Source organism: Pantherophis guttatus, chromosome 2 (genome assembly GCF_059756535.1).
Source record: "Pantherophis guttatus breed Tessera chromosome 2, ASM5975653v1, whole genome shotgun sequence".
NCBI classification, from domain to species: Eukaryota; Metazoa; Chordata; class Lepidosauria; order Squamata; family Colubridae; genus Pantherophis; species Pantherophis guttatus.
Window position 1 is genome coordinate 255,266,677 of NC_142064.1, and position 17,387 is coordinate 255,284,063.

The following is a 17,387-nucleotide window of genomic DNA, read 5'->3' on the forward strand; positions in this document are numbered from 1 at the left end:
TATTGGCTGAATACAGCAATAGACACTCAATTATACACATGTATGTTCCATTTTAAAATGTAATTTTTATTAATTTTTAATAAGTGTTATCACAAACATATAAAAACAAATGTAAAATAATGAAGAGCAGAAGCGGGAAAGGAAAAAACAGAAGGAAAGAGAGGGAGAGGAGAGAGAAAGAAAGAGAAAAAGAAAGAAAGATGAAAGGAAAGAGAAGAAAAGAAAGAAGAAAGAGAAAGAAAGGAGGGGAAGGAAGAAAGGAAGGAAAAGAAAGAGGGAGGGAGGAGAAAGAAAGAAAGAAGAAGGAAGAATGATGAAAGGAAGAAGGGAGAAAGAAAGGGAGAAAGGAAAAGGAAGGAAAAGGAAGGAAAAGGAAGGGAGGGAGGGGAAAGAAAGGAAAAGAAAAAGAAAGGAAGGAAGAAGGAAGGGAGAAAGAAAGAAAGAAAAGAAAAAAGAAAGAAAGGCGAAGGAAGAAAGGAAGGAAAAGAAAGAGGGAGGGAGGAGAAAGAAAGAGAAAGAGGAAGAAAGAAGGAAGGAAGGAAGAGGAGAAAGAAAGGGAGAAAGAAAAAGGAAGGAAAGAAGAAAAGAAGGAGAGAGAAAGGAAAAGGAAGGAAAAGGAAGGGAGGGAGGGGAAAGAAAGGAAAAGAAAAAGAAAGGAAGGAAGAAGGAAGGGAGAAAGAGAAAGAAAGAAAGAAAAGAAAAAAGAAAGAAAGAAAGGAGGCGAAGGAAGAAAGGAAGGAAAAGAAAGAGGGAGGGAGGAGAAAGAAAGAGAGAGAGGAAGAAAGAATGAAGGAAGGAAGGAAGGAAGAGGGGAGAAAGAAAGGGAGAAAGAAAAAGGAAGGAAAGAAGAAAAGGAGAGAGAAAGGGGAAGGAAGGAAAAGGAAGGGAGGAAGGAAGGGGAAAGAAAGGAAAAGAAAAAGAAAGAAAGAAAAAAGGAAGAAAGAAGGGAGAAAGAAAAGAGAAGAGAAGAGAGAAAAGGGGAAGGAAGGAAAAGGAAGGGAGGAAGGAAGGGGAAAGAAAGGAAAAGAAAAAGAAAGAAAAAAGGAAGAAAGAAGGGAAAAAGAGAAAAAAGAAAAGAAAAAGAGAGAAAGGAAGAGAAGGAAGAAAGGAAGATAAAGGGAGGGAGGAAGGGAGGGAGAGAGGAGAAAGAGAGAAAGAATAAGAAAGAAAAAAGAAAGACCGAAGAAAAGGAGAAAGAAAGAGAGAGAGAGAGAAAATTTGAAGGATTTGTCCTTGTATGTTTCCAGAGATCCGCACCAGTTCATTACACTAAGCCACACTTAGTTGCATAAAGCACAATTGGTTGTTTTTGCATAGCCTGGTAAGCTGCAACCCTTATTTTACAGACCAGAAGGACTAAGCTTACTTAACATGCTAAGCCTACATAACATACATAGCACGCTAAGCCGGCCCCAAATAAACCACATTATCGCTTAGCATCATGTATGAATCTGCCCTAAAGAATAATTTATTAAATCACAATTCACACTATTTTGTTCAAAGGTTGCTAGATATCAGCCCAACCACAGGCCTGAGCTTTGTTGTGGACACCACTGGAAGTATGGGGGAAGAGATCAGCGCGGCTAAGTTTCAGGCACGGGAGATCATCGAGCGGCGCCAAGGCACCCCTCAACAACCAGATTTTTACCTCTTAGTGCCTTTCCACGATCCCAGTAAGATTATTGACGTACCGTATTTTTCAGAGTATAAGACACACTTCCCCCCCCCCACACACAAAGTGAATGGAAATGTCTGTGCGTATAATACAGCAAATGTTGCCGAAGCCCTGCCCACCCAGCGTCCCCCACCCTTTGGCCTCTGCCTCCCAGCAATTTTTTTTTTAATTTGATTTATATGCCGCCCTTCTCCGGGGACTCAGGGCGGCTTACAATGCGTTAAGCAATAGCCTTCATACTTTTGTATATTTATACAAAGTCAGCTTATTGCCCCCACAAACTGGGTCCTCAATTTACCTACCTTAGAAAGGATGGAAGGCTGAGTCAACCTTGAGCCTGGCGAGATTCGATCTTACTTTAATTGCAGACAGCTGGTCTTAAATTACAGAGCTCTATCTGTTGAGCTGTCTGTTGAGCTATCCAGGCTCAATTTGCCTCCTTGCAGCAAACAGCATGATCAGCTTCAGCACAGCCTCATTTAGCACAGCCTCATTTAGCATGAGCAGCTGATTGGCAGTTGGATCTGCCTCCCAGAATACCTCCTATCAGCTGTTCCAGGCTGCGGGGATCGCCGCCGCCCATTGCCCCTATCGCTGCTGCCACCTATCGCCGCCTCTGCATGCCCCATGCCCCATTTTCAGCCTCTGCGTGGCCTATTTCTGGCCCATTCCAGGAGGCGGGGATAGGCGGTGGCGATGGGCAATGGCTATCCCCACATCCTGGAACAGCTGATAGGAGGTATTCCAGGAGGCAGATCCAACTGCCAATCAGCTGCTCGTGCTAAATGAGGCTGTGCTGAAGCTGACCATGCTGTTTGCTGCAAGGAGGCAAATTGCCCTTGTTTTCCTCCCCAAAAGCTAGGTGCATCTTATACTTCAAAGTGTCTTATAGTCCGAAAAATACGGTAGTCTCTTTTTTTAGTTGAATTTCATTTTTTATACTCTTTCTTGCTTGTTAACTTTGTCCCCAACTTTACAAAGTAGAATAGTAGAATACAAAGTTAAAAGTGAAGAATACAAAATAAATAAAGCTTAAAATGAGACACGTTGAGACAAATAGGGAATTGCAACTTATATACAAGGTTGACAGAACTTCTGGGTATTTGACCAGAGACTTTGCTGAATAAAAAACATCTTTCCCTGCTGGAAGAAGGATTTTGGAGATGAGACTCCAAAAGTCTCATCTGCAAGGATTTGGAATTTCCGATCAACAAGCTTTGGATGTTAGCAGAACAGAAAGAGGGCTCTGTCCCAATGATCTAAAAACTCAGGGAAGCTCATGTGAGAAAATATGTGGTGGTGGGGGGGGAGAGTTTCTCTGAAAGATTCTAATTCAGTGTTTCTCAGTAAAAACAGTGTAACACCACCAATGGCAATAATATTAATAGCAATAAACCATCGTAAAACATCAGGATAAGCATTGCAATTCTGAAATGGTTTTCTAAAATGTCTTGGAAAATATAACAGTTTTCACCTAGCACTGGATGGTTGTATGTGTGTTTTTCTGCAGAGGACATCCAAGCGATGCTTCATATACTAAAATACTAAGAAATAATATCAGATGTTTTGAGAATTGGCCATTACTCTCTTTCCCCCCCCTCCCTCTGTCTCTCCCTCTCTTCCTCTTTCTCTCCCTCGGTCTCTCTCGCTTTCTTTTCCTCCTCTCTCTGTCATGCTTTCTCCCTTTCTGCTTTCCCTTTCTCTCTCTCCTTTGGTCTTCTCTGTCCCTTTCCTCTCCCTCTCCCTTTTTCTCTCCCTCTCTCTTTCTCTATCCGTCTCTCCTTTCTCTCTCTCTCTTTTTCCCCCGTCCCTCTTCCTTTCTCTCCCTTTCCACTCTCTTTCTCTTTTTCTCCCTCTCTCCTTCTCTGTCCTTCTCTTTCCTTTCTTTCTCCCTTTCTCTTACTCTGGCCCTCTCTCCCTTTCTTTCTCTCTCCCTCTCTCTCTCTCTTCCTTTCTCTCTCCCTCTCCCTTTCCTTTCCTTTCCCTCTCTCCCTGTTTCTTTCTCCCTCCCTCCCTCCTTTCCCGCTTCCTTTCTCTATCTCTCTCCCCCCATCTCCTTCTCTCTCTTTCTCTTCTAGGTTTTGGACCAGTCAGTAAGACCAGTGACCCTGAAGAATTCTGGAAAGTCTTAAACACCATCAGTCCATTGGGTGGTGGAGATGAGCCTGAAATGTGTCTGTCAGCTCTGGAGGTAGTTATTCATGAAACACTCTTTATTGCTGCATAATTTTATAGATTGGAAGTTCTCAAACTGTGATCCATGCAAACTCCATTGAAAAAGCCCAGAGAAAGATTAGAAAAAAACAAAAACAAAATATTGGATCTCCACTTGATTGATGGATTTCTGAGGATGCGATTATTAAGCTATTTTGACCAGGACTGGATTATTAAATGCACAGTAAAAAAAGAGAGATTCAATCTAGAAATAAAGAAAAATTTTCTGACAGTGAGAACAATTAATCGATGGAACAACTTGCCTCCTGGAGTTGTGGATGCTCCATCACTCCATCTATTTCAAGAATAGACTGGACTTGTTTGGAATGGTATAAGGCCGTGATGGCAAACCTATGGCACGGGTGCCACAGGTGGCACGCAGAACCATATTGGTGGGCACGCGAGCTCAGCTCCAGCACGCATGCGTGTGCCAGCCAGCTGATTTTCGGGCCTTCCGGGGCCACCAGAAGTCAGGAAACACACTGTTTCTGGCCTCCGGAGGGCCTGGGGGGGGAGAAGGCCGTTTTTGCCCTCCCCAGGCTCCTAGAAAGGCTCTGGAGCCTGGGGAGAGCAAAAAACGGGCCTACCATGCCTACTGTGCCATTGCGTGCCAAAAGTGGGGGGGAGCATGGGGGGCGCATAGAATTATGGATGTGGGAATGCGTGCGTGTGACCCCACCGCACTCCCCCTGCTTTTGGCACGCGATGGCAAAAAGGTTAGCCATCACTGGTATAAGGTCTCCAGGGGTTGGAGCGCAAAGACCTCTGAGCCTTCCAGTCCAATGATTTTATGGTTCTAAAAATCCTAACTGGATGAGTGTGCCCTTTCCATAGCATAATACATCTGAAATACCTTTTTCAATAACTGATCAAAGGAGAGATCTTGATTTTTATAATGTTTGGTTGATGATTGATTGATTGTGCCCCTTCAGATTGATGTTGACTGTCAGCAACCACAGAGGTAGGCTTTCTCCAGAATGATCTGCCCCCCCCATCTTGAAGTCTCCCAGTAATGTATCCAACAACACTTTAATGAAGTCCATCTACCTTGCTGCTTGTCGTCCTTTATCTTTTTTTTCTACCAACAATGTCAAGCATTTTTTTTTTTTTAAAAAAATATCTGTCACGGTAGCAGCCCTCCAATATCTCAGGGGCTGCCGCAAAGAAGAGGGAGTCAACCTATTCTCCAAAGCACCAGAAGGTAAGACAAGAAGCAATGGGTGGAAACTAATCAAGGAGAGAAGCAACCTAGAACTAAGGAGAAATTTCCTGTCAGTTAGAACAATTAATCAGTGGAACAACTTGCCTCCAGAAGCTGTGAATGCTCCAACACTTGAAGTTTTTAAGAAGAGTTTGGATAACCATTTGTCTGAAACGGTATAGAGCAGTGATGGCTAAATGTTTTGCCATCAAGTGCCAAAAGCATGGGGAGCGCAGGGGGGGGGGATGTTGCATGTACGTGCCCACAGCCATAATTCAATGCGCCCCGCCCCCCCGCATATGCGTGCATGACCCCCCCCTCACTCCCCCCGCTTTTGGCACATGATGGCATGGTGGGCCCAGTAGGCCCGTTTTTCATCCTCCCCAGGCTCCAGAGGCTTTCTTGGAGCCTGGGGAGGGCGAAAACAGCCTTCCCCACCCCCCGGAAGCCCTTTGGAGGCTGAAAACGGCCCATTTGCCAACTTCCGGTGGGACTAGAAAGCCCGTTTTTCGCTCTCCCCAGGCTCCAGAGGCTTTCTATGATTTTGGGGAGGGTGAAAACAGCCTTCCCCACTCTACGGAGGCACTCCGGAGGCCGGAAACAGCCCATTTGCTGACTTCCAGTGGGACCAGAAGGCCCGTTTTTCGCTCTCCCGTGGCTCCAGAGGCTTTCTAGGAGCCTGGGGAAAGAGAAAAATGGGCCTTCCCTACCCCCACCCCCCCGGAAGCCCTCCAGAGGCCAGAAACAGCCTGTTTCCCAACTTCCGGTGGGCCCGGAAAGCCCGAAAATCAGTTGGCTGGCGCGCACATGCGTGCTGCAGATGGACTAGGGCAACACTTGCGTGCCCACTGATATGTCTCCATGTGCTACCTGTGCCATAGGTTCGCCAACACAGGTATAGAGTCTCCTACCTGACCAGTGGGTTGGACTAGAAGACCTCCAAGATCCATTCCAACTGTTATTCTATTCTGATAAATGTCATGTTCAGGGGATGTATATGAATCTTCATTGTCTTTCTCTTTTTTTTCACTTAGCTTGCCCTCCAGAACTCGCCACCCTATTCCGAGATCTTTGTCTTCACTGATGCATCTGCTAAAGATGCTCACCTGAAAAACAGTGTGGAATCCCTAATTCAGGAAAAGAAGTGCAAGGTCAGCTTTTATCAAACAGTTTCCTTTTGGGGACATTTCTTTCCAGTTGTATAGTATGCCGGTGCAATATATGCCAGCCTCTTCCTCCCAGCATCCTACTACATCCAGGCACTGGGGTGTCAGATGCTGTGGCTAAGAAACCAGGCTCCTGGGTTTTTGGTGGGGATAAGGCAGCAGGAGGGAATGATGGTATGTGTGATTGTATCATCACACAAATGTCGCAACTTAGATACTTGCATGAACCATTGGGACACAAGTACTGTGTTTCCCTGAAAATAAGACCAGGTCTTATATACACTGCTCAAAAAAATAAAGGGAACACAAGCAGAAGACATCCGAGATCTGAATGAATGAAGTAGCCTTATTAAATACTTTGTTCGTTACATACAGTAGTTTTGTGTTCCCTTTAGTTGTTTGAGCAGTGTATAAACTACTGTATGTAAAGAACAAAGTATTTACTAAGGCTATTTCATTCATTCAGATCTCGGATGTCTTCTGCTTGTCTTCCCTTTATTTTTTTGAGCAGTGTATATATTTTTGGGACCAAAAGACCCATTAGGTCTTATTTTGGGGAGATGCCTTATTTTGTGCCCGGCTGCCTGCTCTCTCTCCCACCATCTGCTTGCCCACGGCTGCAATGGTTTACAGGGCTTCCCAGGGGAGACAAAAGTTTTCACCTGGATTAAGAAATGATGGAGACTTGAAGCTTTGTCTGCTTGCAAATGGGATGCTTGGAAATGGAGCTAATCGCTCCGTTTCAAAGCATCCCATTTGTAAGCAGACAAAGCTTCATCTCCCTCTGGGCTTGGTGGGTGTAGCTTGGTGGGCGTGGCAGGGAAAGGATACTGTAAAATCTCCATTCCCACCCCACTCCAGGGGAAGGATACTGTAAAATCTCCATTCCCACCCCACTCCAGGTGAAGGATACTGTAAAATCCCCATTTCCTCCTGTTCAGCTGGGACTCGGGAGGCAGAGAATAGATGGGGGCGGGGCCAGTCAGAGGTGGTATTTATCAGTTCTCCGAACTACTCAAAATTTCCACTACCGGTTCGGCGGAACTGGTCAGAACCTGCTGAAACCCACCTCTGCCACCATCTTTTGGCTTGCCCACGGCCGTGTCGGAATCGCCTGCCTCCCCCGTGCCTCTGCCTCCACCTGCTGCCGCGCAAGCCTCCCGTGAATCAAGCAGATGTGCAGCACGCACAGATCGCCTATCTCCTCCCTCCACCTCTGCCTTCATGCTCCGAATTATCTGCGCTGCGCCAAAGGACCGGTGGGCTGCTGCTGGACACCGTCAGCCCCCGCTGTTCTACCCCAGCTTCGGATTCCCAGAGAATGTGACACACACCAAGCTTTCACAAACACTGTTTAATTCCAAACAAACCTCTTTCAAGAATGCAGGCTTCCCGTGCAAAGGGTCCTTATCAAAGTTATTAGGAACAAAGTCTGACAAAGGTTGGCAATCAGCCCAGAAAACCAGATATGAGAAGTCGCGCGCTCTCCAAGATGCTCTGTAGTAATGAGAAGTTGTTTCTAGCAAGAAAGCACTAGCTGCGTGCGACTTAAATAGGCTAAGGGAGTGGCCAATTATCCTCAAGCCCTACTCTCAAGGAGACCTCCTCCTCCTGAGTAGCCACTCCTGCCTTTTGGCAGCCCTGCGTGCCCGAGCATTGAGGAGAGGCTCCTCCACTTCGCTCTCTCCACTGGAAGGAGCCTCTGGAGGTTCTGAAGGCCCTGGCTGAGTCTCTGCCTCTGGCATCACATCCTCTTCGGCCTCCTCGCTGTCCGATGCGAGCGCCGGCTGCGCAGGCTGCTGGCGCGACACCACACCAGCCACCTCGTCGTCGGGATCAGCCACGATGCATGCAGGCTGCTGGCGGGCCACAACACCCGCATGCTCGCCACCTTGTGCTGCCACGTCCATCGCCCCAGGTGTATTTTTGGCGTAGGGCTTATATTAGGCCCAGTATAGTTGGCTGGGAAATTCTGGGAGCTGAAGTCCACATAGCTTCAAGTTGCTGAGATTGAAAAAAACTGTATTAGCATATTTGACTCATCATAGTGAGGTTTGCTGCAAATGCTGCTGGTTGGATTTAAGACTGGGAAGAACAGGATTCAAATCCATCCTCAGTTATGGAAGGTCAATGAGAATCTTTCAGCCCCATCTAACCGACATGAGGGGCGATTATGGGAAACAAATTGGAGAAGATGTATGTCACCTTGAATTCCTAGCAGAAAGGCTGCAGGTAAATCTTACGATAAAATAAAAACCAAAAACAAGAAATACTATTCCAAAATGGTATATCGTGTCCAGAGGTGGGTTTCAGCAGGTTCTGACCAGTTCTGGAGAACCAGTAGCAGAAATTTTGAGTAGACTGACTGGCCCCGTCCCCATCTATTGTCTGCCTCCCAAGTCCCAGCTGATTGGGAGGAAATGGGGATTTTGTAGTAACCTTCCCCTGGAGTGCAGATTTTACAGTATCCTTCCCCTGCCACGCCTACCAAGCCATGCCACACCCACCAAGCCACACCCACAGAACTGGTAGTAAAAAAAATTTAATCCCACCACTGATCGTGTCCCCAGCCACCATTTCCAAACACGTTACCATTTTCATGCAAGATCGACCCACATTTCTAAACTCTTTTGATACAGAATATTCTTTAGAATATTCTGCATTCTGGATCCTAAACCTGGAATTCTTTCTTTCTCAATATCAGGTGACCTTCCTAATCACAGAAGACCCATCCAAGACTCGAACGAAGCGGGAGACGCTTGCCCCGAACCGATTCGACTTGTACGTTCACTTGGCTGAGAGTTCGGGAGGCCAGATTATATTCACAGACAACGATAATATCCGGCGGATGGCTGAGATTATTGGCGAATCCAGTTTATCTTCGGTAATGGCAAGGTGCATGTGTGTATATGTATACCGTGTTTCCCCAAAAATAAGACCCTGTCTTATATTTTTTTGAACCCCAAAATAAACACTTGTCCTTATTTTCGGGGAGGTCTTATTATTTTGGGGCGCATGGAGCAAGATGGGGCTCCTCTTGCTGTCTTACCTGATTTCCAGCTCTGCGTTTAAATATTTTCGGGGAGGGTTTATTTTCGGGGTGAGGCTTATTTTAGCACATGCACTCAAAAGCCCGATTGGGCTTATTATCAGGGGATGTCTTATTTTCAGGGAAACAGGGTACTTAGTAAATCATACAGGTCAGGAATGTAACAAACATAATTGGGACCCCAATTTCTGTTAACAAACAAGGTCATTGGTAAGTGATCTTAGAACCTTTTTTTGCTGTGATTTGCTAAACAAATCACTTCAGTTGTTCAGCTGGCTTCCCCATTGGGTTTTCTTGTCAGACGGTCGCAAAATAATGATCACATGACTGGGACATTGTAACCATCATAATTACATGCCAGTTGCCAAGCATCACATGACCCATGGGAATGCTGCAACGATCGTAAGTGTGAAAAGCAGTCGTCGGTCACAAGCAACCGTTCTTCATATATGTTTTTGCCTCCAGGCCTTTAATCGTCTTAGTTGCTCTTCTTTGCACTTTTTTCCAAAGCCTCAGCATCTTTTTTGTAATGTGGTGACCAAAACTGGATGCAGGATTCCAAGTGTGGTCGGTCGTAAGTCGAGGACTACCTGTATTATATTTTTCTAGGTGACTCTCTTTCGCTACCACAAAGGAAACATCTTGAGACCTAAAGGGACTCAACGCAGGACAAAGAAGCAGGCTCCTCAGTTGGCAAGACACCAGTTCTGGATTGATAGTTTGGTGGACCATGTGGTGGTAACCATCCAAGGCTCGGTGGAGTTCTTTGAAATAAGGGACCCTACAGGTAGACATCTATATTCCCTCTTATACAGGGGTGGGTTCTAAATTTTTTTACTACCGGTTCTGTGGGCGTGGCTTATTTTGTGGGCGTGGCTTGATGGTCATGTGACAATTCTTTAGGATTTAGCAGAGGTACTGGTCTACCAGGCTTTTAACTGCTTGCAGAGCCGTACCCGTCTACCCATTTGTTCTTGGAGCGTTCCGGTCTACCTATTTGTTTTTGGAGTGTTCCGGTCTACCACCACACTGCCTTTTACTGCTGATCAGCGGTAGGGAGGCCCTTTGAAGTCCCGCAGCAAGAGTTTAAACAGTTTTTTTCCTTCTAGCCGATCAGCTGGGACTCGGGAGGCAGCAAATAGATTGGTGGCAGGACCAGGCAGAGGTGGTATTTAGCTGTTCTCCGAACTACTCATAATTTCCACTACCGGTTCGCAAGAACCGGGGAGAACCAGTAGCAACCCACCACTATTCTTATAGCGATTTGTTTTCATGTTTTAGGTCTTGTACTTTTTTAAAAAAAATGCTTTTACACTTGGCATATTGTTTCTTTTTCTTAATTTTGGGGGAATGAATAAATTAACGTTGGATTAACAGTGGGGAGATCAAAATATAGCTTACTCTCGGCCATGGAAGCTCCTCAGGGGGCTTTGGGCAATCATTTTTTCTTCACAGGGTGGTTGGGGAAAAAATAAGAGGAGAAAGCACTATATATTTCACCTCAAGTCCTGTACTGTACAAAAAGGTGAGTTATAGATAGTCATCTACTAATGACCTGTTGCTTAGCAACCATTTGAAGTTACAATATAGACCCTGAAAAAAACTACTTACAATCCGATTCAAATTTTCAGTGGCCACATCCTACCTATTATCACATGATCACATGTTGGGTGCTTGACAATTGGCTCACATTTATGCTCGTTTGCTTCGTCCCACAGTCACATGACCACATTTTGGCATTTACTTCCAGTTTGTGGCGAAACCAGACCCAAATGATTTTGCTTAATGATTACAGCATTCATTTTTTCACTGGTGCAAAAAATGCTTTACGATTGCCGAAAGGTCAAAAAAATTAGTCGGTCAAGTGGATGATCTGTTTTATGACCATCGTGACTCACAACCATAATGAGCAGGCTCCATTACCGTCATAAATCGAGGACTATCCATATAGTACCTAACAAATGAATATTTATTTGTATTCATCAAAAAATTTTAAAAAAATACTCCTGGTAACTTACATAGAATAAATAACATAGAATAAATAACACAGTTTAAATATTCACAGCACAGTCAAGAAAACTGACAGTCGGACTTAAAAAATTATAATACTGAACAACACAAGAAAAAACATAAAAGATAATTTAAGAGTTGGAGATAAAAATGAGGCCATGTCAAATCAGGGAAAGGCTCCAACACTGGAAGTTTTTAAGCAGAGACTGGACAGCCACTTGTCTGAAATGGTATAATGTTTCCTGCTCGAGCAACTGATTGGACGAGAAGACCTCGGAGGTCCCTTCCAACTAACCTGATTTTTAGCAGTTTTTGAAAAATTGACAAAAAGGTGGATTGACCTAATTTTCAAAGAGAGACTATTTCACAACATCAGCTACTATGGAGAAGCATAGGACATAGAACAACAGAGTTTGAAGGGACCTTGGAGGTCTTATAGTCTAACCCCCTGCTCAAGTAGGAGACGCTATACCAGGGGTCAGCAACCTGTGGCTCTGGAGCCGCATGTGGCTCTTTTATCTCTCTCCTGTGGCTCCCTGTCGCTGGTCGGCTCCACAATTGATAGGGCTTTTGGTTAGGGCAGGTAGAGGAAAAAGGACGCTGCGCTAGGAGGAGTCTCTATGGTGGAGGAACTGGACTTCCGGTCGGCTCCAGAATTGAATGGAGGGCTTCTGGTTAGGACCTTTGTGGCTCTTTGAGTGTTTAAGGTTGCCGACCCCTGCACTATACCCTTTCAGACAAGTGGCTGTTCAGTCTCTTTTTAAAAGCCTCCAGTGAGGGAGCACCCACAACTTCCAAAGGCAAGCCATTCCACTGATTTATTGTTCTTCATAACCAGGAAATTTCTCCTTAGTCCTAGGTTGGCTCTAACTTTAATGGTCTCAGAAATGAGGAATGCGTAGTAGTTTCTTCCTAAAGTGATCTTATTGATTGGGTCAGTTCTGGCTGGTATAGGTGGTCCGGCAGGTTTTATTAGGTGAAAACCAGTACTTGAAATTGAACTTGGAAACCAACCAGTAACCAATGCAGGCCTCCAGAACTGGGTTCACATACTCCTGGGAATCCAGACTACATTCCACTACAACTGTGGAACGCTGCAACCATCCATAAAGTGAAATGTGAGGTGTAGGGTGCCCCCATCAGAACTTTGAAATGAGATTGCTTTTGGAGGGTCCATCATAACTTCGAATGGTCACTAAGTGAGCAGTTGTTAAGCGAGGACTACCTATACTTGAGTTTATTCTTAAACACCACTGATGTCCTTCCCACCTTTTTTTTTGTACAGATAGATTCCAAACTGATGCAACAATTCACGGTCCCTTAGCCAAGATCCAGCACATTGGTGGAATTTATAGAGCATTCCTTTCTGCTCCTGTCCATTCTGGAGAATGGACTTTGAAACTTCAGTCCAAAGGGCATTATTCAGTGCACATTCAAGGTGAGAAATGGGTTTAAACTGGGCTCTTTGCTCAGCGGGACCAGTCTTTCCATTAAGCATAGTGACACTGATTTCGGGGTGTAGGTTGTCTCCACTAGGGGTGGGCTGCAGGGGTTCACAGGGGTTCGGGAGAACCTCTAGCTAAGATGCTGTGCAGTTTGGAGAACCCCCAAATCCCACTCCTGGCTGGCCCCGCTCCTCCCAGGAGTCCCCACGCGGCCCATTTTGGATGCAGGTAAGTGCAGGGCACGCATGGAGGCTCAGGGAGGCTGAAAAATGGGCCTACCGGAAGTTCGGGAAGGCCTCTGGAGCCTGGGGAGGCCATTTTTGCCCTCCTGGAGGCTTGAGGAAAGCCTCCGGAGCCTGGGGAGGGCAAAAATGCCCAACCCTGGTCTCCACCGATATAAAGCTGCAGTAGTCATTTGTCATTCTTAGTGGCCAGGTTCTTTTAACAAGCCAATTAAAAAAATTAAGGGTTGGGGCAAAAAAAAAGATAGGACCATTGGAGAGTCCTGGTATGTAATGGGGAAGTCATGTTCTGTGTTCTAAAAAAAATGAGTGAAGAAAAGTTAGCATTTTCAGTCTTTAAAAAATTGTATTCTTCAACTCCCTAGTCCATTGCTGGTCGTGGCAATAGCAATAGTACTTAGACTTACTGTATATACCATTCCAGAGTGCTTTACAGCACACTCTGAGCAGTTTACAATGTCAGCATGTTACCCCCCCCCCAAAAAAATCTGGGTCCTCATTTTACTGGCCTCAGAAGGATGGAAGGCTGAGTCAACTGGCCCCATCATGATCGAACTCCAGGCTGTGGGGCAGAATTTGCATGCAATACTGCATTCTAACCACTGCGCCACCAGGGCTCTGGTGGATCTGGTTTTAAACTATCCGAATGTTTCGACAGGTCGGAGCACCCTCGATTTCTTGTATTATTTTGCTGTTCCTGTTGATGGACGTCACCCAGGGTTATTCATGCTGGATAGTCCTCCTGTTGAAGGTAAATATGGAGAGTGTTTCTGTTCAGAAGATCCATGTTTACTTTTACATAAATGAGAGATCTATTGGTAGCCTTCCATTACATATTTGGCAATCATAGCTGATTGTGGTAGAATGAAGTCTGGAGTCCCGGGAAGGAGGGGCTGCATTCCAGAGGACCAAGAGACAGCAAACTTTAGATTGTTTGGGAGAATGAGAGTTGAGATAGCTCCTCTGTAGAAATTCTTAGAGCATATGTTTAATGATGCAAGTACCCGTGTTTCCCTGAAAATAAGATCCTGTCTTATATAATTTTTTTTTGCCACCAAAAAAGGCACCAGGTCTTATTTTCAGGGGGAGGGGATGTCATCCACTGGCTCACCTCACTTGTGCCTGTCGCCCCCGGCCTCCTTTTCACTTTCAGAGGCCTTTAGGAGCTTTTTCTGCGACCAGCAAGGATGGCAAGTCTTTCCTGAGGGCCTCTGCAGCTGATTGATCCGGAGCTCTGTTATCGGCTGCAGAAGCCTTCAGGAAAACCTTGCTGGCTGAGGATGAAATGGGCCGGCAAGGCAGGTGTCGGGGTGTGAGAGGCCTGGCTGTAACTGTCCGATAGTAAGTAGTATGGCAGCTCCATCCCCCCATCCCCACCCTTTTTACCTGTGTATCCTGGAGTGGGTGGGGTCTTAATTAGGGCTTATTTTGGGGGTAGGGCTTATATTGGACCACATGTAAAAATCAAGCTGGGACTTGCTTTTGGATAGGTTCAGGGGTAAAATCCAGCAGGTTCTGTAGAACCGGTAGCAGAAATTTTGAGCAGTTCAGAGAACCGGCAAATACCTCCTCTGGCTGGTCCCAGAGTGGGGTGGGAATGGGGATTTTGCAGTATCCTTCTCCTGTCACGCCCACCAAGCCATGCCCACCAAGTCACACCATGCCCACCAAGCCACGCCCACAGAACCGGTAGTAAATAAATTTGAATTTCACCACTGGGTAGGTGGTATTTTTGGGGAAACATGGTAATTTGTCTTAGGATGACAAGATTTTGTCTATAAATGAGTAACAATAAAGAAAACTGTTTACAACTCACTCTGCATGTCTTTCTTGGTTTTTGGAGCCTGACACTTATCTCTGAAGACTGTGATTTTATGGGAAATTATCCCTCAACTTGTACCATCATAACTTAACCTTAGGAATCATGGATCATTTCCTTCTGACATTATGCTTTCAGATGAGGCGTTGATTATTCAGTCAATCCGTCCCAACTTGTTTCTGTCTTTCTCTTCATCAGTGTTCTTTCCTATGCCAGTTCCATCCCCCCCCCTCTTTTCAGAAAATAATAATCTCTAAAGCAGAAAATGATGGCTTTTTTTTTTTTTTTTTTTTTTGCACTATGCCTTTTGATTAGTAAGGTTGGCAGATCTCTATGTGGAAGCATTCGTGATCTGCTGCATCTTATTTTCCATCTTAGGCATAGAGACAGCAGTGCTAGAGTGTCGCCTAACCATTATATTCTCACCCTGCTTCCTCCCACCCTTTTGTGTTAATCTGACAAAAGCATCACCCAAAATACAGGCTGATTTGAATATGGGGGAGAAATTTACAGATGTTCATCCCTGTCTCTGCTATGATGCTTTGAGCCTTTACCTCATTGTGGAAGGAAGGAAGAACGATATCAGCACTGCTTGAATTCCCCATGTCAAAAAAATAAAATGTCCATGAATGAATTGCCCCTGTGACTAGGTAGGATAGAGGGGAAGGAAGCTAACCATCAGACTTCAAGACTTTAAGTGAGCGGTCAGACGAGGAGAACCAAAATCTTTGCTAGCGTCATATTGCAATAAACAAGAACATACTGTTCTGACTTAGGCTTCCTTAAAAAGCATGAAGCAGAGTCTTGGTCCCGGCAAAACCCCTTTTATTTACATGACTGTGAATTCCTTTCATTCTCAGTCAGCAAGGCTTGGCAAACAGTCTTTCAGAGGAATATTTATCAACACAAACCTTATCTCGCTTGGAAAGCTGCCAGATAACTAGTTTCTAAATGCAGGGCAAGGCAAAACTTGGCCCAGAGTCTCTTAGAGTCATGAACAGAACTTTCCACTCTTGAAACGACTGAATGAAAAAATTATTTCCTGGAAAAGCCCACTCCCCATTCGCTCCTCTTTTGTTTCTATGGGAGGGGCCAATCACCTCCAAGGTGTGGCTTTACTCCCAAGTCAACCCTGCTTTCTTAGTTATTTTTTATTTCTGGCAGCTCTGTGCATGCACACACTGGGAACAGGCTCCAGCTGTTCTTCTGCCTCATTGCTGTCTAGCTCCCTCTCTGCCTCCAACGCAGAGCCCTCGTCCTAGCTTTCCCCAGCCCCCAGGATTGGTCCATGTTCCTCCCCAACCTCCTCACTGTCTGACTCTGCTGCCAGCTCTGCTGGTCGCCAGCAGGCCACAACACATACATTCAACTTTGCAGTTACCAAGATTGTTGGACGAGCAGGCACAAAAACAGCCAGGGAAGTGATTGAAGCCTGGGAAACAGGCCCCTCGTCAGTCAACAGGAGTGCTGATTTACCCCCAGATTATCAAGTACTTAGGAAGCGGGGGCTTGGAAGCACAAGGAAACAACAGCCAATCACTTTATAGCCAGCCATCAATACCAACGCAATCTACATCTAAAAAGTTACACACGATAGGCACCATAGAAATACCACACACAGAACAGGCAAAGCACACAGAGAAGTTCTTTGAGGATGGGCTCCAGCACAAGTCCAAAAGCTCAGAAGACAAAACCTCTGGTCCTGGTGACTGACCCAGATTGGATCCTGCAAAATGTAACATCCAGTTGTTCCTTAGAACTGTCTCCATCTTTAGTCTGAACACACACAAACATACACACACATTCCTTATTTGAGGATGAAAGGCACATCAGGTTCTTTAGAGATTGAATGTCTGGTACATTTAGCATTTGCTTTCCAACAGGTTTGCCTACCTACCTGGTTGTCATGGCGATTGGTCTGAATCAGACTAAGTCGGGCTCCGTTCAGCTACAGTCGGTGAACTTAGAAACAAGAACAGGCAGCCTCGGGGAGTTAAAACTGCAGAGAAGAGGCAGTCGGATGGACCTGTTTGTGGCCGAGCTGCCTCCCACTCTATCAACCACCAAAAGCTTTTCCATAGTGTTACATGGAATGGATGGTGGGGGCCAGAAGTTGGAGAGATCTGCTCCTCAAGTTGCAACTGTCACAGGATCCCTCCTAGAGGTAAGAGGAAAGTTAGAGGTGGAAGATTTGGGGTGTCTACCTGTATTTTACAGCTGTATTTTACAGGTTTCTTCTTTTCCTGCCGTTATTGTACTATTGACATTCTGTTCTGTAGAAGTTAACATTTTTGATAGGTGTTGTGGCTCCGTTGCCTGAGCCTGGGCTATCGACAGATGCAGACTCTGAGAGTGAGGGGGAGGAGTTGGCAAGGCCTCCCTCTCCAGGACCCTCCTCTCTGGCAATGCCTCCGGAGGACACAGAAGGCCAAACGATAGGCTCAGAGCCAAGCACGTCCCCGCAGCCACAGGTGGACAACGACGAGGAAAATAAGTGCTGGCTGGACCCTTGGCAGAGGTGCAGGGAGAAGCGTGCACAGCAGAGGGGAAGGCGTGCCAGAGATTA

At 45.6% G+C, this 17,387-nt stretch overlaps 1 protein-coding gene across 3 annotated transcripts in view; it reads left to right on the top strand.

Annotated features, from left to right (window-relative positions):
* Window positions 1–17,387, top strand: part of VWA7 (von Willebrand factor A domain containing 7) — a 47,268-nt gene that overhangs the window by 22,861 nt on the left and 7,020 nt on the right. For all 3 annotated transcript variants that reach the window (XM_034421552.3, XM_087888134.1, XM_034421553.3), the window contains exons 7-14: window positions 1,504–1,673; window positions 3,754–3,866; window positions 6,125–6,241; window positions 8,961–9,140; window positions 9,915–10,092; window positions 12,601–12,753; window positions 13,661–13,753; window positions 16,705–16,985. In XM_034421552.3, coding sequence (XP_034277443.3) covers window positions 1,504–1,673; window positions 3,754–3,866; window positions 6,125–6,241; window positions 8,961–9,140; window positions 9,915–10,092; window positions 12,601–12,753; window positions 13,661–13,753; window positions 16,705–16,985 — 1,285 coding nt within the window. The remainder of the gene's footprint in view (window positions 1–1,503; window positions 1,674–3,753; window positions 3,867–6,124; window positions 6,242–8,960; window positions 9,141–9,914; window positions 10,093–12,600; window positions 12,754–13,660; window positions 13,754–16,704; window positions 16,986–17,387) is intronic.